Genomic DNA, 22309 nt, shown 5'->3' on the forward strand with positions numbered 1-22309 from the left:
ACTTAGTTTTTATTCGTATTCTTGTTTCTATTCTTATTCTGGTTCCTATTCTTCTTCCTATTTTTTTTTCTTGTTTTAGAATATTTTTCCTATATTCTTTTTCTTGTTCCTTTGTTTCCTTGTTCTAATCCTGTTCTTAATGTCATTCATATTGTTGTTCCTGTTCTTATTCAGGTTCTTATTCTTATTCCTATTTATTTTCTTGTTCTAGTACATTTTCCCATTCATTTTCCTGATCTCCTTGTTCTAACTTAGTTTTTATTCGTATTCTTGTTTATGTTCCTATTCTGGTTCCTATTCTCATTCCTATTTATTTTGTTGTTTTAGAATGTTTTTCCTATATTCTTTTTCTTGTTCCTTTGTTTCCTTGTTCTAATCCTGTTCTTATTCTTATTCATATTGTTGTTCCTCTTCTTATTCAGGCTTGTATTCTTATTCCTATTTATTTTGTTGTTCTAGTACATTTTCCCATTCATTTTCCTGATCTCCTTGTTCTAACCTGGTTTTTATTTGTATTCTTGTTTCTGTTCTTATTCCGGTTCCTATTCCTATTTTTTTCCTTGTTTTAGAATGTTTTTCTTTTATTCTTTTTCTTGTTCCTTTGTTTCCTTGTTCTAACTCTCTTCATAATCTTATCCTTACTCTTGTTGTTTTCACTTTTTTTGTTTTTATTCCTTTTCCAATTCTTGTTCCTATTCATTATCTTCAGATCCCTTTTATTGGCCCTGGACATATTTTAAAATGAACCTGACTTACTGATAAGATGTACTCTTTGTGTAAATATTGACTATATTGCTGAGAGCATACATTGGATTGCTTTTAGCATCTTTCCTGTAGAAATGTTTGGAACCTCCTCATAGGGACTAAAGTCTGTTTCCACCACAGTGCCACCTGCTGGAACAGGAGGCTAATCCAAAATGAGTGTTAAAGCAATACTGGCCAAAAAAGACTCACACATGTTCTATTGCCCTTTGCTTGATGTTTGGCAGGTGGGCTACTGTCAGGGTGTCAGCTTCGTGGCGGGCGTGTTGCTGCTGCACATGAGCGAGGAGCAGGCCTTCGACGCGCTCAAGTTCCTCATGTACGACCTCGGCATCAGACGCCAGTACAAGCCGGACATGGTCTCTCTGCAGGTGAGTGCGCTCTAGAAAAACTAAGTACATTTGAATATGCATCAATGAATAACTGAAAAAATAGCAAAAGTATTGTAATAATAATAATAGTTTAATGGAAATAAAGTTGTTTTTCTTATTTTCTTGTCGTCTTACAAGAGCAGTGTTTATAATAATGAAATTATTGTACTGTTGTGGTCAAACTTTTACTTCTCTTTAGGGATGTCCGATAATATCGGAATGCGTTAAAATGTAATATCGGAAATTATCGGTATCGTTTTTTTTATTATCTGTATCGTTTTTTTTGTTTTTTTTTAATTAAAAAAAAAAAAATTAAATCAACATAAAAACACAAGATACACTTACAATTAGTGCACCAACCCAAAAAACCTCCCTCCCCCATTTCTTTCTGTTATCAATATTCTGGTTCCTACATTATATATCAATACAGTCTGCAAGGGATACAGTCCGTAAGCACACATGATTGTGCGTGCTGCTGCTCCACTAATAGTACTAACCTTTAACACTTAATTTTACTCATTTTCATTAATTACTAGTTTCTATGTAACTGTTTTTATATTGTTTTTACTTTCTTTTTTATTCAAGAAAATGTTTTTAATTTATTTATCTTATTTTATTATTATTTTTAAAAAGTACCTTATCTTCACCATACCTGGTTGTCCAAATTAGGCATAATAATGTGTTAATTCCATGACTGTATATATCGGTTGATATCGGTATCGGTAATTAAAGAGTTGGACAATATCGGAATATCGGATATCGGCAAAAAGCCATTATCGGACATCCCTACTTCTCTTCTTTTTATAAGTTCATATAAAATCCTTAAATAAGTATTTAAATATGTTGGAATGTTATTCGCAAAAAAAGATATTGTTAAAAAGTGTAGAAACAAAAAAGTTGAAACAAACACCATGTGTCTAAATACATCAAATAAATAATATAATAATAATTAATATTGTTAAATATTACTAATATAGTCTAAAACAAGTGATATAATCACAATTTATTCATTTATTTTCATTTAATTTATTTGCAAAAAGACAAAACACAAACTAAGAAAAAAGTGTGTATATTCATTTCATTTTTTTCATTTATTTATTTCAGGCAATGACATAAAGAAGTACAAGTTGACAACACATAATAATATAAATTAATATAGTGCAAAAGGTAATGTACAGTATGTAATGCATGATTGTCCAGTTTTGCCTGAAAGGGAGTGGGAAGAAGATCATTTATTTAATCCCACCCCCAGATCTCCATTCAGTGATTATTCACATGAGTTCACTGTTACTTTGTTCAAGGATTACAATACACATGTTGTATCATAGTGGCATTACCACAGGTAACATACATTTGTATCAACAATGTAGGAATAATGAATATACCAACAATGGTAATAGACAACATAGTAATAATGGTAATAGACAACATAGTAATAATGGTAATAGACAACATAGTAATAATGGTAATAGACAACATAGCAATAATGGTAATAGACAACATAGTAATAATGGTAATAGACAACATAGCAACAATGGTAATAGACAAAATAGTAATAATGGTAATAGACAACATAGCAATAATGGTAATAGACAACATAGTAATAATGGTAATAGACAACATAGTAATAATGGTAATAGACAACATAGCAACAATGGTAATAGACAACGTAGTAAAAATGGTAATAGACAACAGTAATAATGGTAATAGACAACATAGCAACAATGGTAATAGACAACATAGTAATAATGGTAATAGACAACATAGTAATAATGGTAATCGACAACATAGTAATAATGGTAATAGACAACATAGCAACAATGGTAATAGACAACATAGTAATAATGGTAATAGACAACATAGCAATAATGGTAATAGACAACATAGTAATAATGGTAATAGACAACATAGCAACAATGGTAATAGACAACATAGTAATAATGGTAATAGACAACATAGTAATAATGGTAATAGACAACATAGCAACAATGGTAATAGACAACATAGTAATAATGGTAATAGACAACATAGTAATAATGGTAATAGACAACATAGCAACAATGGTAATAGACAACATAGTAATAATGGTAATAGACAACATAGTAATAATGGTAATAGACAACATAGCAATAATGGTAATAGACAACATAGTAATAATGGTAATAGACAACATAGCAACAATGGTAATAGACAACATAGTAATAATGGTAATAGACAACATAGTAATAATGGTAATAGACAACATAGCAATAATGGTAAGGAAACATATATTTCCTTGATATGAGTTAATATGCCATCTGTCTATGCAGAGAAAAATAAAAAGTGTAGAAAAGAAAGGTGTGTGCCTTCCCAAACATTTGCTCAGCCTTTAAAAGCAGAGCACACCTTCAGCTGGTTGAAACATCAGCTGACTTGGCCGTGTCAGCAGGTGTGCTAATGTTTAACGCCAACACTCGGACTTCCTGCTAGGGCTTGTGAGGACGGCAGAAACCCGACGGCAAAAAGGTTTTTGTGCTTTTTTCCCACGGCTGGTGCTGACTTCTTGCAATCCACAACGTGCCCCAGCAAGCCTACAAAAGCTGGCTTTGTTCTGGCTTTAATCCACAAAAGGTTTAGTTGCTACATGCGTGTGTAGATCCAGATGTACCAGCTCTCCAGGCTGCTGCACGACTACCACCGGGACTTGTACAACCACCTGGAGGAGTACGAGATCTGCCCCAGCCTGTACGCCGCGCCCTGGTTCCTCACGCTCTTCGCCTCGCAGTTTCCCCTCGGCTTCGTGTCTCGCATCTTCGGTAAGCGTCGCTCCGCCGTTACACCATCCAAGGTAAGAGGATGTGACGAGTCGCTGCTTGGTTTTGGCAGACTTCCTGTTCATCCACGGCCCTGAGGTGATCTTCAAGGTGGCCCTCTGTCTCCTGAGCAGCCACCAGGGGGCGATAGTGGAGTGTGATAGCTTCGAGAGCATCGTGGACTACCTGAAGAGCACGCTGCCCACGCTCACGCACGCGCAGATGGAGCACACCATCGCCAAGGTGGGAACATCACATGTCTCTTCCCCGTAGGAAGTTGTCAGTTCCAGGGTTCAACTGTGTCCAACATTAACTCCAACTATTAGCTGCTTTATGTCACATGATAACATTCTTTTGGAAAAAGAGGCTAAGCAAAAGTTTAATTGTATAAACAATTTTTAAAACTCAGGGTTAATTTAAATGACTTAATCATAATACATACATCATGTTTTTAATGTAATATTGTCTTAATAATGCGACGCCTTTTAGACTTTTTTTTTAATGTAATAGTACAACAAATACTTGCTGAATTTACTTTATTAAAACAAAAGTTTAAGACATTTTTCATTCGCTTAACATTACCAAAAAAACAATACATTTTTTTGTTTGTAATAAATACTTTTTAAAAAGTATATATTTTTTGTTTTATAACTTTGTGAATTATTTAAAAAACAAACCTAAAAAAAAACAACATTTTGTCTTGACGAAAATTGTTTTTTTTAATTAAAAATTCTTATTTTTCTATCATTACAACTTTTTTAATTCTAATTAATAACTGTTTTAAGTCACATGTTGACATTCTGACATAAAAGTGGGAAAAGAAGTTGAAGTGTATTAAACTCAGGGTTAACTTAAATGACTTAATCATAATACAAGTAGAAAAAGAAGTTCATCACTTTTTTTAGTATTATTATTTTCATAATAATGTGACATCTTGTAAACTTTTTTTCACGCAATAATCAATAAATACTCGCTGAACTCTCCAAAAAATCTAATTAAAACATTCTTTATATATATATTTTTTAAGTATATTGTTTTAGTTCCATATTTTTATAAATTCTTTAAAAAACAAACCCTTTTTGTTCATCGTGATAATACAAAAAAATGCGAGATGGACAAGCGGCAGAAAATGGATGGATGGACAACATTTTGTCTTGACGAAAATCATTTTTTAAACCTAAAAGTTGTTATTCTTCTAACATTACGACTTTGTTTAAACTCCAATAACTGTTTTAAATTAACATTCTGTCATACAAGTGTAAAAAGTAGTTCACCAAAGTATAAATATTTTTTTAAAACTCCGGTTTCATTTAAATGACTTAATCATAATACATACATCATGTTTTTAATGTAATATTGTCTTAATAATGCGACGCCTTTTAGACTTTTTTTTTTTTTTTTACATAATAGTACAAAAAATACTTGCTGAATTTACTTTATTAAAGCAAAAGTTTAAGACATTTTTCATTTTCGTAACATTACGACTTCTATCCAAAAAAACAATACATTTTTTTGTTTGTAATAAATACTTTTTAAAAAGTATATTTTTTTTGTTTTATAACTTTGTGAATTATTTAAAAAACAAACCTAAAAAAAACAAAATTTTGTCTTGACGAAAATATTTTTTTTAAATTTAAAAGTTCTTATTTTTCTATCATTACAACTTTTTTAATTCTAATTAATAACTGTTTTAAGTCACATGTTGACATTCTGACATAAAAGTGGGAAAAGAAGTTGAAGTGTATTAAACTCAGGGTTAACTTAAATGACTTAATCATAATACAAGTAGAAAAAGAAGTTCATCACTTTTTTTAGTATTATTATTTTCATAATAATGTGACATGTTGTAAACTTTTTTTCACGCAATAATCAATAAATACTCGCTGAACTCTCCAAAAAAATCTAATTAAAACATTCTTTATGTATATATTTTTAAGTATATTGTTTTAGTTCCATATTTGTATAAATTCTTTAAAAAACAAACCCTTTTTGTTCATCGTGATAATACAAAAAAATGCGAGATGGACAAGCGGCAGAAAATGGATGGATGGACAACATTTTGTCTTGACGAAAATCATTTTTTTAAACCTAAAAGTTCTTATTCTTCTATCATTACGACTTTGTTTAAACTCCAATAACTGTTTTAAATTAACATTCTGTCATACAAGTGTAAAAAGTAGTTCACCAAAGTATAAATATTTTTTTTACACTCAGGTTTAATTTAAATGACTTAATCATAATACATACATCATGTTTTTAATGTATTATTGTCTTAATAATGCGACGCCTTTTAGACTTTTTTTTTAACGTAATAGTACAACAAATACTTGCTGAATTTACTTTATTAAAACAAAAGTTTAAGACATTTTTCATTCGCTTAACATTACGACTTATATCCCAAAAAAAACAATACATTTTTTTGTTTGTTATAAATACTTTTTAAAAAGTATATATTTTTTGTTTTATAACTTTGTGAATTATTTAAAAAACAAACCTAAAAACAACAACATTTTGTCTTGACGAAAATTGTTTTTTTTTAATTAAAAATTCTTTATTTTTCTATCATTACAACTTTTTTAAATTCTAATTAATAACTGTTTTAAGTCACATGTTGACATTCTGACATAAAAGTGGGAAAAGAAGTTGAAGTGTATTAAACTCAGGGTTAACTTAAATGACTTAATCATAATACAAGTAGAAAAAGAAGTTCATCACTTTTTTTAGTATTATTATTTTCATAATAATGTGACATCTTGTAAACTTTTTTTCACGCAATAATCAATAAATACTCGCTGAAATTACTTCTCTCCAAAAAAATCTAATTAAAACATTCTTTATATATATATTTATTTTTAAGTATATTGTTTTAGTTCCATATTTTTATAAATTCTTTAAAAAACAAACCCTTTTTGTTCAACGTGATAATACAAAAAAATGCGAGATGGACAAGCGGCAGAAAATGGATGGATGGACAACATTTTGTCTTGACGAAAATCATTTTTTAAACCTAAAAGTTCTTATTCTTCTATCATTACGACTTTGTTTAAACTCCAATAACTGTTTTAAATTAACATTCTGTCATACAAGTGTAAAAAGTAGTTCACCAAAGTATAAATATTTTTTTAAAACTCAGGTTTAATTTAAATGACTTAATCATAATACATACATCATGTTTTTAATATATTATTAATTAATAATGCGACGCCTTTTAGACTTTTTTTTAAATGTAATAGTACAAAAAATACTTGCTGAATTTACTTTATTAAAACAAAAGTTTAAGACATTTTTCATTCGCTTAACATTACCAAAAAAACAATACATTTTTTTGTTTGTAATAAATACTTTTTAAAAAGTATATATTTTTTGTTTTATAACTTTGTGAATTATTTAAAAAACAAACCTAAAAAAAACAACATTTTGTCTTGACGAAAATTGTTTTTTTTAATTAAAAATTCTTATTTTTCTATCATTACAACTTTTTAAATTCGAATTAATAACTGTTTTAAGTCACATGTTGACATTCTGACATAAAAGAGGGAAAAGAAGTTGAAGTGTATTAAACTCAGGGTTAACTTAAATGACTTAATCATAATACAAGTAGAAAAAGAAGTTCATCACTTTTTTTAGTATTATTATTTTCATAATAATGTGACATCTTGTAAACTTTTTTTCACGCAATAATCAATAAATACTCGCTGAAATTACTTCTCTCCAAAAAAATCTAATTAAAACATTCTTTATATATATATTTTTTAAGTATATTGTTTTAGTTCCATATTTTTATAAATTCTTTAAAAAACAAACCCTTTTTGTTCATCGTGATAATACAAAAAAATGCGAGATGGACAAGCGGCAGAAAATGGATGGATGGACAACATTTTGTCTTGACGAAAATCATTTTTTTAACCTAAAAGTTCTTATTCTTCTATCATTACGACTTTGTTTAAACTCCAATAACTGTTTTAAATTAACATTCTGTCATACAAGTGTAAAAAGTAATTCACCAAAGTATACATTTTTTTTTTAAACTCAGGTTTAATTTAAATGACTTAATCATAATACATACATCATGTTTTTAATGTAATAATGTCTTAATAATGCGACGCCTTTTAGACTTTTTTTTTAACGTGATAGTACAACAAATACTTGCTGATTTTACTTTATTAAAACAAAAGTTTAAGACATTTTTCATTTGCTTAACATTACGACTTCTATCCAAAAAAACAAATAAATGTTTTTGTTTGTTATAAATACTTTTTAAAAAGTATATATTTTTTGTTTTATAACTTTGTGAATTATTTAAAAAACAAACCTAAAAAAAACCCGACATTTTGTCTTGACGAAAATATTTTTTTTAAATTTAAAAGTTCTTATTTTTCTATCATTACAACTTTTTTTAATTCTAATTAATAACTGTTTTAAGTCACATGTTGACATTCTGACATAAAAGTGGGAAAAGAAGTTGAAGTGTATTAAACTCAGGCTTAACTTAAATGACTTAATCATAATACAAGTAGAAAAAGAAGTTCATCACTTTTTTTAGTATTATTATTTTCATAATAATGTGACATCTTGTAAACTTTTTTTCACGCAATAATCAATAAATACTCGCTGAACTCTCCAAAAAAATCTAATTAAAACATTCTTTATATATATATATTTTTAAGTATATTGTTTTAGTTCCATATTTTTATAAATTCTTTAAAAAACAAACCCTTTTTGTTCATCGTGATGATACAAAAAAATACGAGATGGACAAGCGGCAGAAAATGGATGGATGGACAACATTTTGTCTTGACGAAAATCATTTTTTAAAACCTAAAAGTTCTTATTCTTCTATCATTACGACTTTGTTTAAACTCCAATAACTGTTTTAAATTAACATTCTGTCATACAAGTGTAAAAAGTAGTTCACCAAAGTATAAATATTTTTTTAAAACTCAGGTTTAATTTAAATGACTTAATCATAATACATACATCATGTTTTTAATGTATTATTGTCTTAATAATGTGACGCCTTTTAGACTTTTTTTTTAATGTAATAGTACAAAAATACTTGCTGATTTTACTTTATTAAAACAAAAGTTTAAGACATTTTTCATTCGCTTAACATTACGACTTCTATCCAAAAAAACAAATAAATGTTTTTGTTTGTTATAAATACTTTTTAAAAAGTACATATTTTTTGTTTTATAACTTTGTGAATTATTTAAAAAACAAACCTAAAAAAAAACGACATTTTGTCTTGACGAAAATAGTTTTTTTAAATTTAAAAGTTCTTATTTTTCTATCATTACAATTTTTTAAATTCTAATTAATAACTGTTTTAAGTCACATGTTGACATTCTGACATAAAAGAGGGAAAAGAAGTTGAAGTGTATTAAACTCAGGGTTAACTTAAATGACTTAATCATAATACAAGTAGAAAAAGAAGTTCATCACTTTTTTTAGTATTATTATTTTCATAATAATGTGACATCTTGTAAACTTTTTTTCACGCAATAATCAATAAATACTCGCTGAACTCTCCAAAAAAATCTAATTAAAACATTCTTTATATATATATATGTTTTAGGTATATTGTTTTAGTTCCATATTTTTATAAATTCTTTAAAAAACAAACCCTTTTTGTTCATCGTGATAATACAAAAAAATGCGAGATGGACAAGCGGCAGAAAATGGATGGATGGACAACATTTTGTCTTGACGAAAATCATTTTTTTAAGCTAAAAGTTCTTATTCTTCTATCATTACGACTTTGTTTAAACTCCAATAACTGTTTTAAATTAACATTCTGTCATACAAGTGTAAAAAGTAGTTCACCAAAGTATAAATATTTTTTTAAACTCAGGTTTAATTTAAATGACTTAATCATAATACAAGTGGAAAAAAAAGTTCATAACTTAAAAAAATAAAAGTATGGGTAATATCTCTGACGGCGTTGCCAGGTGATGGAGATGGACATCTCCAAGCAGCTCCACACGTACGAGGTGGAGTATCACGTGCTGCAGGACGAGATGCTGGAAAGTGGCGTGCCGCAGGCCGACGACTCTGACCGCCTGGAGAAGCTGGAGAAAACCAACACGCAGCTGAAGAAGCAGAACATGGATCTGCTGGAGAAACTTCAGGTGTGTGCACTGCCAAATGTCAGTGATCAAAAACAAGAAAAAAACATTTTTAAGCAAAATTATCTGCCAATAGAACAAGAACATTTGGCTTGTCAAGACTTTCCAAAACAAGTCAAATGAGCTAACCTCAATGAACCCCAAAATAGCTTCAAATAAGTATATTCTCACTAATAACAAGTGCACTTTTCTTGGTGGAAAAAAAAGACACCTTTTTGTTCAATATGTTGAAAAATATTCTTAAATGAAGTAAATGCTAGTGCCATTATCTTGACTTTTTTTTTTCATTCTTGATGTAAGAAATGATGACTTTAAAAAAGTACTTTTCTACTTGTGAGTGTTGATGACACAACAGTTGATATTCTAGTTTCAAGCATGTTTTACTCAATATAGCTCATCAAATCTCAGCAACAAGCTGTAATATCTTACTGACATCATTTAGGAGCAAAACAAGTAAAACACTCTAACATAAAATCTGCTTATTGAGAATAATGATCTTATCAGACAGAATATAAGCACATATCAGCCTTATTTGACATATTTCATCTTACTTAGATTTCACTTTTTGCAGTGTGCTCCTAATTATTCTAATATATGTTTATTTCTTCATCTATATGGGACATTTTTAAAACTACTGCCCCAAACAAAGAGGTAAAGAACATTCTATATATAAAACACAGTTAAAATGCATAAAAATAGTTTAAAAAATGTAAATAAATAAACAAATAAAATAGATCAGTAATTTTCGCAGTATAAGTCGCTCCGGAGTATAAGTCGCACCGGCCGAAAATGCATAATAAAGAAGGAAAAAAACATATATAAGTCGCACTGGAGTATAAGTCGCATTTTTTGGGGACATTTATTTGAGAAAAGCCAACAGCAAGAATAGACATTTGAAAGGCAATTTAAAATGTCTGAAGAATAGTGAACAACAGGCTGAATAAGTGTACGTTATATGAGGCATAAATAACCAACTGGTATGTTAACGTAACATATTATGGTAAGAGTCATTCAAATAACTATAACATATAGAACATGCTATACGTTTACCAAACAATCTAATCGCTAAATCCCATGAAATCTTATACGTCTAGTCTCTTACGTGAATGACATCAATAATATTATAATGTGTTAATCATTTCACACATAAGTCGCTCCTGAGTATAAGTCGCACCCCCGGCCAAATTATGAAAAAAACTGCCACTTATAGTCCGAAAAATATGGTAATATTTGTTTATTTCTTCATCTATATGGGACATTTTTATAACTACTGCCCCCAACAAAGAGGTAAAGAACATTCTATATATAAAACACAGTTAAAAATGCATAAGAATAGTTTAAAAAATGTAAATAAATAAACAAATAAAATAGATCAGTAATAAAATGAGGTCACATGGTATTCCAAATGAATGCTGCGTCATGTGACTGGCAAGGTGTCATATACGAGACATCCTGCAGATGGCAGTGTCCTAAAAAGAGAAGGACACTCTATCCCTCGTCTGTGGTAAAGAAATGGTCTGCGGGACTCTTGTCGCCGGAAGTCACATGACATTTCAATTCGCAGGCGGCCCGGCAGAAGATCCAAACCCTGGAGACCAACGTGGACAACTTCCTGTCTCGCGAGAGCAAAATGAAGCACGTGATGCGCTCGCTGGAGCAGGAGAGGGCGTCCCAGCAGAGGAGCATCGAGCGCATGCGCTCCTGCCTCCCCCCCGACACCCTGACACATGTGGAGATGACCCACATCAGAGCCGGACCCAACGGGAAAGCCAAAGCCGGCGCCAAGAAGCCGTGATGAGTTCAAAGCCGGGCGGACAGTAGGAATCCTCACTACACTCGCAGGGCTCATTATTGCACTTACAAGTACAGTGGAACCTCTAAGGCCAAAATCAGAAATTGTGGAAATAATCAGTTCCAGGGTCAAACTGGGCCCGCCGTAAAACCTTTTATTCATTATACCGGGATTGTTTTCCTGTCAAAACTAAACGTAGGGTCCATTTTGTACCTTTTGCCCGTTGTTGGTGCTTTTAATACAGAATGGGCAAAAATGACTGCCTTAAAAAGGACTATAGTCGATATTGTTCTAACAATCTCAACTTTAAAAACACAGAAAATGCAACATTTCACCGCTTTTGCCTTCTTACACAGACCCCAGCAACTTGGTGCAGTCCTTTTCCGCACAGGTGTTGTCCCGCCTCCATCACGGCCCTGGTGTTGTCCCGCCTCTATCACGGCCCCGGTGTTGTCCCGCCTCCATCACGGCCCTGGTGTTGTCCTGCCTCCATCACGGCCCTGGTGTTGTCCCGCCTCCATCACGGCCCTGGTGTTGTCCCGCCTCCATCACGGCCCTGGTGTTGTCCCGCCTCCATCACGGCCCTGGTGTTGTCCTGCCTCCATCACGGCCCTGGTGTTGTCCCGCCTCCATCACGGCCCTGGTGTTGTCCCGCCTCCATCACGGCCCTGGTGTTGTCCCTCCTCCATCACGGCCCTGGTGTTGTCCCGCCTTCATCACGGCCCCGGTGTTGTCCCGCCTCCATCACGGCCCTGGTGTTGTCCCGCCTCCATCACGGCCCTGGTGTTCTCCCGCCTCTATCACGGCCCTGGTGTTGTCCCTCTCCATCACGGCCCTGGTGTTGTCCCGCCTCTATCATGGCCTTGGTGTTGTCCCGCCTTCATCACGGCCCTGGTGTTGTCCCGCCTCCATCACGGCCCTGGTGTTGTCCCGCCTCCATCACGGCCCCGGTGTTGTCCCGCCTCCATCACGGCCCTGGTGTTGTCCCGCCTCCATCACGGCCCTGGTGTTGTCCCGCCTCCATCACGGCCCTGGTGTTGTCCCGCCTCCATCACGGCCCTGGTGTTGTCCCGCCTCCATCACGGCCCTGGTGTTGTCTCACCTCTATCACGGCCTTGGTGTTGTCCCGCCTCCATCACGGCCCTGGTGTTGTCCCGCCTCCATCACGGCCCTGGTGTTGTCCCTCCTCCATCACGGCCCTGGTGTTGTCCCGCCTCTATCACGGCCCTGGTGTTGTCCCGCCTCTATCACGGCCCTGGTGTTGTCCCGCCTCCATCACGGCCCCGGTGTTGTCCCGCCTCCATCACGGCCCCGGTGTTGTCCCGCCTCCATCACGGCCCCGGTGCTACCTTGCTAGCTGCTCAATTGCTGGAGCCATTTTGTATCTTTCCTGTGTCATGGGTGCCTTTCGTACAGAACAGTCACATGAAGGGGAATTGCATCTTTTTTTATTTCTTTTTTTATCAATCAAAGTGTCAAACACTGCAAAAAGTCAGTGTTCAAAAACAAGAAAAGAAAAATACAAAAATGAGGGGTATTTTATTTCAACTAAGCAAAATTATCTGCCAATAGAACAAGAACATTTGGCTTGTCAAGACTTTCCAAAACAAGTCAAATGAGCTAACCTCAATGAACCCCAAAATAGCTTCAAATAAGTATATTCTCACTAATAACAAGTGTACTACTATATGAGTACGTGTTTTCTATTGTTTCATTGGAAATAAAACAGCAAAGTCCTTTTGGTTGTCATCTGTTTTAATTATGAGACACAATTGTGTCGAAGTCATGATTTATTTTTTTCATGCTTGAAATAAGAAATGATGACTTTAAAAAAGCAGTTTTCTACTTGTGAGTGTTGATGACACAACAGTTGATATTCTAGTTTCAAGCATGTTTTACTCAATATAGCTCATCAAATCTCAGCAACAAGCTGTAATATCTTACTGACATCATTTAGGAGCAAAACCCTTAAAACAAGTGAAACACTCTAACATCAAATCTGCTTAGTGAGAAGAATGATCTTATCAGACAGAAAATAAGCAAATATCACCCTTATTTGACATATTTCATCTTACTTAGATTTCACTTTTTGCAGTGCAAGCGCAAAAAGAAGTTAACTCTTTTGAAATGGAATAAATGTATCAAAACAACAACATAACAAAAGATAAGTAGAGCAAGCTGGGCCTAAATCTGCTTTCCAACAGTACCACATTTTAGGGGGGGGCTCCAAAAATTCAATTCACACTCAAATTGCGAGTCTTAATCATTCAGATTCTAAATCAATTCATCATTTTCATTAATTAATTGAAGATTGAAAAAAAATGTATTTAGTCAGGGAAAAAATTGATTAAAAAGAGAGAAAAAAATGCCTTTAAAAAAAAAAAAATACTTGTTTTTATAATTTTTTAGGCCATCCAAGAGGATCTTTCATAACCACTTTTAAAAAGACCATTTTTGTGCGAATTAATTAACTGCAGTAATTGTTTTGAATGAAGACTGGATTGAGTCGTGTGGACTGTAAGAAAAGCCTCGATCAAGTGAAAGTACTCAGAAAATAAATGTTTGGGATGAAAAAGACTAACCTTTCACAGACTTATGATGTCAATACATTTGACTTGATTATTAGTTTTTCAATTCATGAAGTCAAGCACATGATGCAGTAAGTTGAGCGATGCGGACACGTTTGTTACTGGATACTTTCTATTACTGCCTTGGAGACTCTGCATGTGTCAGTGATATACAACTTTTAATTATTTGTTTGTATATTGACACGTGTTTAAGACTGTATCAGTGTTCAATTAAGGACACTAGCCTGCGTGCTATTTTGTGCTCAGCTGCTGCGTAGCTGCCAGCTATTAGTTCAGCAATGACTATGGTAAGATACAAGAAAAGACTGATTTTGCGTGCTATGCAGCTTTCTTTGCACGACTAAATCCGCTGCAGGGCTGCTTGTATCGGAGCTGATATCACATGTTTTTTTGGTGTCGATATCGATTGGACACCCTTATTCTTATGCATCGTACAAGTGTTAAAGAAGTTAACCACCAAATACATCTTTGAAACATTCTCAAATGTAAAAACTAGGGATGTCCGATAATGGCTTTTTGCCCATATCCGATATTCCGATATTGTCCAACTCTTTAATTACCGATACCGATATCAACCGATATATGCAGTCGTGGAATTAACACATTATTATGCCTAATTTGGACAACCAGGTATGGTGAAGATAAGGTACTTTTTAAAACAATTAGTAAAATAAGATAAATAAATTAAAAACATTTTCTTGAATAAAAAAGAAAGTACAACAATATAAAAACAGTTACATAGAAACTAGTAATGAATGAAAATGAGTCAAATGAAGTGTTAAAGGTTAGTACTATTAGTGGAGCAGCAGCACGCACAATCATGTGTGCTTACGGACTGTATCCCTTGCAGACTGTATTGATATATATTGATATATAATGTAGGAAGCAGAATATTAATAACAGAAAGAAACAACACTTTTGTGTGAATGAGTGTAAATGGGGTGGGTTGGTGCACTAATTGTAAGTGTATCTTGTGTTTTTTATGTGGATTTATAAAAATAAAAACAACAACAAAAAAAACGATACTGATAATAAAAAAAACGATACCGATAATTTCCGATATTACATTTTAACGCATTTATCGGCCGATAATATCGGCAGACCGATATTATCGGACATATGTAGTAATAATAATAATAATTAGGGATGTCCGATAATGGCTTTTTGCCGATATCCGATATTCCGATATTGTCCAACTCTTTAATTACCGATATCAACCGATACCGATATCAACCGATATATACAGTCGTGGAATTAACACATTATTATGCCTAATTTGGACAACCAGGTATGGTGAAGATAAGGTCCTTTTTTTTTTTTAATTCATAAAATAAGATAAATAAATTAAAAACATTTTCTTGAAAAAAAAAGGAAGTACAACAATATAAAAACAGTTACATAGAAACTAGTAATGAATGAAAATGAGTAAAATGAAGTGTTGAAGGTTAGTACTATTAGTGGAGCAGCAGCACGCACAATCATGTGTGCTTACGGACTGTATCCCTTGCAGACTGTATTGATATATATTGATATATAATGTAGGAAGCAGAATATTAATAACAGAAAGAAACAACCCTTTTGTGTAAATGGGGGTGGGATGTTTTTTGGGTTGATGCATTAATTGTAAGTGTATCTTGTGGTTTTTATGTTGATTTAATAAAAAAAACCCAAAAAAAAACAAACAAACAAAAAAAGAACGATACGATAATAAAAAGAACCGATAGTGATAATTTCCGATATTACATTTTAACGCATATATCGGCCGATAATATCGGCAGGCCGATATTATCGGACATCTCTAGTAAGAACTATTTTGGGAGTGGAATCAATGGAGAGAAAAATGTCTTTTCTTGACGTCTGCAATCATTTGACTTGTTGTTACAGACAAAAGCCAAAGATAAAGCAAACGTTCTGTTGAGTTTAGAGCTAGCTGTAAACAAATAATTGTATTGACGTTGCAAAAGGCACAAAAATGCAAAGAAAAAGCCGCCATGATTTGTCAGGCTGGTAGAATTAGTGACGTTTTGAGTATGTCGTCCATCCTTTTGGGAGGAAGGGTGTAAAAAAAAAAAGCCAAAGAAAAAGTTTCATCGTTCGATTGCTTTTTGCTTTTGTGAAAATTTTGTTTGACTTTAGAAGTTCCACTGTAACTTTTTTCCTACCAGAATGTTCCTCAGCTGCCGAAGGTGACAATCCACTTTGCCCCCTGCTGGCCAAACTGTGTACTGCCATACCAACATTCTGCTTTTTTCTTTCTTTTTTTTTCAAAGTGACTTGTCACAAACGCTAACTGCAAGTGTCAGCGTTATCAGCCAGTCAGCTTGTCTCCTCCTGAGGAGGAAGTGTCTCTCTGCAAAAGCACAGACAGGATGTGAGGTCGTCTGCCTCGCTGGCTTCCTGTGTGACTGACCGCAGACACGCCGCGATAAGTCGCTCCTTTTTTCTCCAACTCGGTCGGCAATGAAAGAGTTTGAACGTGGTCGTCGGGTAAAATGGAGTGCAGTGTTTGGCTGCGGCCAGCAGAGGCGCTGTCGCTTCAGTCTCCACTCCAAAGAAAGGCGGCGCTAGCTACAGGGTGTCCAAACGTCTCACGTCACAACATTTCATGTCTTCTGTTGTTTTTATTGAAGGCCTACTGAAAGCCACTACTAGCAACCACGCAGTCTGATAGTTTATATATCAATGATGAAATCTTAACATTGCAACACATGCCAATACGGCCGGGTTAACTTATAAAGTGACATTTTAAAATTCCCGCCACACTTCCGGTTGAAAAACTCCTTTGGATATGATTTATGCGCGTGACGTCACAAAATGCACGGAAGTGTTTGGGCCCTATTGGACACGATACACAAAGCTCTGTTTTCTTCGACATAATTCCACAGTATTCTGGACATCTGTGTTGGGGAATCTTTTGCAATTTGTTTAATGAACAATGGAGGCTGCAAAGAAGAACGTTGTAGGTGGGATCTTAGCGGCTAAGTACAATACTTACAGCAACACAACAAGGACTACTTACCCTGATAGAAGACGCCTAGCCGATGCTTGCCGCCAAACCCACGGATGAAGTCCTTCGTCGCGCGTCGATCGCTGGAACGCAGGTGAGCACGGGTGTTGATGGGAAGATGAGGGCTGGCTGGCGTAGGTGGAGCGCTAATGTTTTATCATAGTTCTGTGAGGTCCGGTTGCTAATTTGCTAAATTAGCCTTAGCGTCGTTAGCAACAGCATTGTTAAGCCTTACCAGGCTGAGAATTATTAACCGTGTATTTACATGTCCATGGTTTAATAGTATTGTTGATCTTCTGTCTATCCTTCCAGTCAGGGGTTTATTTATTTTGTTTCTATCTTCATTTAAAGGCCTACTGAAATGATTTTTTTTTTATTTAAACGGGAATAGCAGATCCATTCTATGTGTCATACTTGATCATTTCGCGATATTGCCATATTTTTGCTGAAAGGATTTAGTAGAGAAAATCGACGATAAAGTTCGCAACTTTTGCTCGCTGATAAAAAAAAGCCTTGCCTGTAGCGGAAGTAGCGTGACGTCACAGGAGCTAGTATTCCTCACAATTCCCCGTTGTTTACAATGGAGCGAGAGAGATTCGGACCGAGAAAGTGACGATTACCCCATTAATTTGAGCGAGGATGAAAGATTCGTAGATGAGGAACGTTACAGTGAAGGACTTGAGAGGCAGTGATGGACGTATCTTTTTTCGCTCTGACCGTAACTTAGGTACAAGCTGGCTCATTGGATTCCACACTCTCTCCTTTTTCTATTGTGGATCACGGATTTGTATTTTAAACCACCTGGGATACTATATCCTCTTGAAAATGAGAGTCGAGAACGCGAAATGGACATTCAGTGCCTTTTATCTCCACGACAATACATCGGCGAAATGCTTTAGCTACGAGCTAACGTGATAGCATCGTGCTTTAACTGCATATAGAAACAAAATAAATAAACCCCTGACTGGAAGGATAGAGAGAAAATCAACAATACTATTAAACCGTGGACATGTAAATACACGGTTAATGCTTTCCCGGCTGGCGAAGGTTAACAATGCTGTGCTAACGACGCCATTGAAGCTAACTTAGCAACCGGACCGCACAGAGCTATGCTAAAAACATTAGCTCTCCACCTACGCCAGCCAGCCCTCATCTGCTCATCAACACCCGTGCTCACCTGCGTTCCAGCGATCGGCAGAAGGACGAAGGACTTCACCCGATGCGTTTGGCGGCCCGGAGACGTAGGAAGTCAAGGTGAGGTCGGCGGCTAGCGCTCCAACAAAGTCCTCCTGGTTGTGTTGCTGTAGTCCGCTGCTAATACACCGATCCCACCTACAACTGTCTTCTTTGCAGCCTTCATTGTTCATTAAAAAAATTACAAAAGATGTCCAGAATACTGTGGAATTATGAAATGAAAACAGAGCTTTTTGTATAGGATTCTACGGGGTACCATAACTTCCGTTACTCTGACTTCGTCACGCGCATACATCATCATACCGCGATGTTTCAGCCGGATATTTCCCGGGAAGTTTAAAATGTCACTTTATAAGTTAACCCGGCCGTATTGGCATGTGTTGCAATGTTAAGATTTCATCATTGATGTATAAACTATCAGACTGCGTGGTCGCTAGTAGTGGCTTTCAGTAGGCCTTTAAGCACGTTAGCTCAGTAGCTAAGTGTGTCACCGATGTATTGTCGTGGAGATAAAAGTCACTGTGAATGTCCATTTCACGTTCTCGACTCTCATTTTCAAGAGGATATAGTATCCCAGGTGGTTTAAAATACAAATCCGTGATCCACAATAAAAAAAGGAGAGAGTGTGGAATCCAATGAGCCAGCTTGTACCTAAGTTACGTTCAGAGCGAAAAAAGATACGTCCATCACTGCCTCTCAAGTCCTTCACTGTAACGTTCCTCATCTACGAATCTTTCATCCTCGCTCAAATTAATGGGGTAATCGTCACTTTCTCGGTCCGAATCTCTCTCGCTCCATTGTAAACAACGGGGAATTGTGAGGAATACTAGCTCCTGTGACGTCACGCTACTTCCGCTACAGGCAAGGCTTTTTTTTATCAGCGAGCAAAAGTTGCGAACTTTATCGTCGATTTTCTCTACTAAATCCTTTCAGCAAAAATATGGCAATATCGCGAAATGATCAAGTATGACACATAGAATGGATCTGCTATTCCCGTTTAAATAAAAAAAAATCATTTCAGTAGGCCTTTAAGTTTGATGTATTAAAGACGCACTTGAAAGAAATAACAAAATGTTGATACGATAAGATCAAATCTTGTGAAAGTATGAGGAAAAAAATCATTTGTTAGAGATGTCCGATAATATGCTTTAAAATGTAATATCAGAAATAATCGGTATCGTTTTTTTTATTATCTGTATCGTTATTTTATTTTAATTTTTTTAATTAAATCCACATAAAAAACACAAGATACACTTACAATTAGTGCACCAAGCCAAAAAACCTCCCTCCCCCATTTCTTTCTGTTATTAATATTCTGCTTCCTACATTATATATCAATATATATCAATACAGTCTGCAAGGGATACAGTCCGTAAGCACACATGATTGTGCGTGCTGCTGCTCCACTAATAGTACTAACCTTTAACACTTCATTTTACAAATTTTCATTCATTACTAGTTTCTATGTGACTGTTTTTATATTGTTTTACTTTCTTTTTTATTCAAGAATTATCTTATCTTATTTTATTAATATTTTTAAAAAAGGACGTTATCTTCACCATACCTGGTTGTCCAAATTAGGCATAATAATGTGTTAATTCCACAACTGTATATATCGATATCGGTAATTAAAGAGTTGGATGATATCGGAATATCGGCAAAAAGCCATTATCGGACATCCCTAATTTTAGTAAATGTGGGATAGACTTCTTCAAATTACAAACATTTTCTTGTAACATTACCATTTTTTACCTCTTTAGAATTGCAACTTTATTTACTCCAAAAACAAAAAAATGCTGCTACGAGAATATTGTCTCAATATTACGAGAAGAAAAACGTTTACTTTCGTCAAATAGATACTTTATTAATAACAACAAATTGTTACTATTAGAATGTAACAACAACATGTTGTATTTTTCAGGTGGTGTGGAAACTTCATATCTTTTATTATAATACGTGATTTCAGTGTTTCCCATAAACTGCCAAGATACCTGTGGTGGTGGGGGCGTGGCTATGGGCGTGGTCACCATGACATCACCGAGTAATTTGCATAATTTACTACAATGATATGATTTTCTCTAAAAAGGCTCAAAAAAATGTATACTTACTAATTAATAATAACAGTTTTGTTTTAAACGTCCATCCATCCATCCATTTTACAATATAATTACAACACTTTATGTACATATTTATATACAGATTTGAACAATAAGTTATTCACTGAAATATATTTATTAATTGTGGTTCTTACAAAAAACATATCTTATAAAATATAAAAGCTAAAATATCTCTTAAAGCTCTGCCCCTTTAATTAGTGCATACTAAATCATTTAACTTTAGCCTACTACTACAACCATATTATTTACCAGCAACATAAAGTGAAACAGAGGCAGAGGTGTCCTGCCACTGTCAGTAACAAATAAACAGTAGTGGTCAAATACAAATAAGGCAACAAGAGAAGTATCCTACACTTCTCTTTTGGAAAGTAAATCTGAACAGCCGATACGGGCATCTACATCAACTATATGATTTGCCTGAGAAGCTGGACAGGACAAAAAAAATAAAAATAAAATAAAATTATTTTTTTATTTGTGGCGGACGTAATTCTTTTGTGGCGGGCCGCCACAAATAAATGAATGTGTGGGAAACACTGGATTTATTACTATGTCTTATTCTCATAACATTATGATAAAAAAAACTTGGAAAATAAATATAGATATTTTTTACTCCTATTTTTCCTGGGACAAACATTTTTTTCTTGTAATATTACGACTTTTATTTTTGCAACATTATGTTTTCCTCCCAACAGTACAACCTTTTTTTTTTGTAAAAAAAAAAAGGAAACTTTTCTTTTCTGATAAAACAACTTTATTCTTGAAAAGAAAGAAAAAAATCCTCATGTTTTCTCCATTTTTGACGCTTTGGTGGGTAAAAAAAAAAAGAGTTTATTCCCTGTGATAATAGTACTTTTTTGAGTATTATTCTGCAGTATTTGAATTGTTTGCTTGTATTTTTTAATTGTAATTTTAATTTTTTTTTAGCATTTCAAGCTTATATTTGCTACTTTGCTACACAGCAGCAAGAAAGGATCATAAAATGGATCTTATTGTTTGGTAACAAGATTGGTGTATAAAAGTTTGGACACCCCTGAGCTACAATCACATTTGGCATGGAAACAGGAGTTCAGAACTCTGTCCAGTGTCACCAGTGTGAGAAGGTGTAGGTTTCTATTTCACAGAAGTGTTTTGAACGTGCAAGTCGCCGTCTCCTGGCGTCTGGCTTTGTGGTTCCATGTTTGACTCGACTGGTTCCGCTAGTGACTGACGAGAAAAAAAATGTGACGTTTGTCGTCGTCGTAGCGACTTGTCTTTAGTGTCACCTTCACGAGCAGACATCAAGTTGTGGTGCACAAGTTGAAAAGCACTTGCCTTACCTGTCACTCACTTTTGCTGATCTTTGCTTTTTGGGCAGCACAAAAAGTCCAGCAGTATTTTTGGTTTGTTAAAAAAAACAAAATGAATGAGAAAGTGTTTAGTATGTTTGCTTTAATTACAGCTTGGAAACATTTCAGATGTCAAGTCTTTATTGTTTCATATCAAGACAAAACGGTCTTGTTGAAATTGTTGTTGTTTTTCAGTAAGATTTTTCTGGCCGTCATTCTCATGCAACTTTGTCTTT

The 22309-nt window shown here is 34.3% G+C and overlaps 1 protein-coding gene across 8 annotated transcripts in view; it reads left to right on the forward strand.

Annotated features, from left to right (window-relative positions):
• The window catches only part of tbc1d4 (TBC1 domain family, member 4), an 83459-nt gene extending 70993 nt beyond the window's left edge, over positions 1-12466 (forward strand). For 4 of the 8 annotated variants that reach the window (XM_062061803.1, XM_062061806.1, XM_062061807.1 and 1 more), the window contains exons 19-23: positions 990-1133; positions 3769-3928; positions 3999-4168; positions 9874-10053; positions 11615-12466. In XM_062061803.1, the coding sequence (XP_061917787.1) occupies positions 990-1133; positions 3769-3928; positions 3999-4168; positions 9874-10053; positions 11615-11845 (885 nt within the window). In that variant the 3' untranslated portion in view covers positions 11846-12466. The remainder of the gene's footprint in view (positions 1-989; positions 1134-3768; positions 3929-3998; positions 4169-9873; positions 10054-11614) is intronic. The other 4 variants (XM_062061810.1, XM_062061811.1, XM_062061805.1 and 1 more) reach the window with 3 other exon arrangements.
• The last annotated feature ends 9843 nt before the right edge of the window (positions 12467-22309 follow it).

The sequence above is a fragment of the Entelurus aequoreus genome, linkage group LG10, assembly GCF_033978785.1.
Source record: "Entelurus aequoreus isolate RoL-2023_Sb linkage group LG10, RoL_Eaeq_v1.1, whole genome shotgun sequence".
In the NCBI taxonomy this organism is placed as follows: Eukaryota; Metazoa; Chordata; class Actinopteri; order Syngnathiformes; family Syngnathidae; genus Entelurus; species Entelurus aequoreus.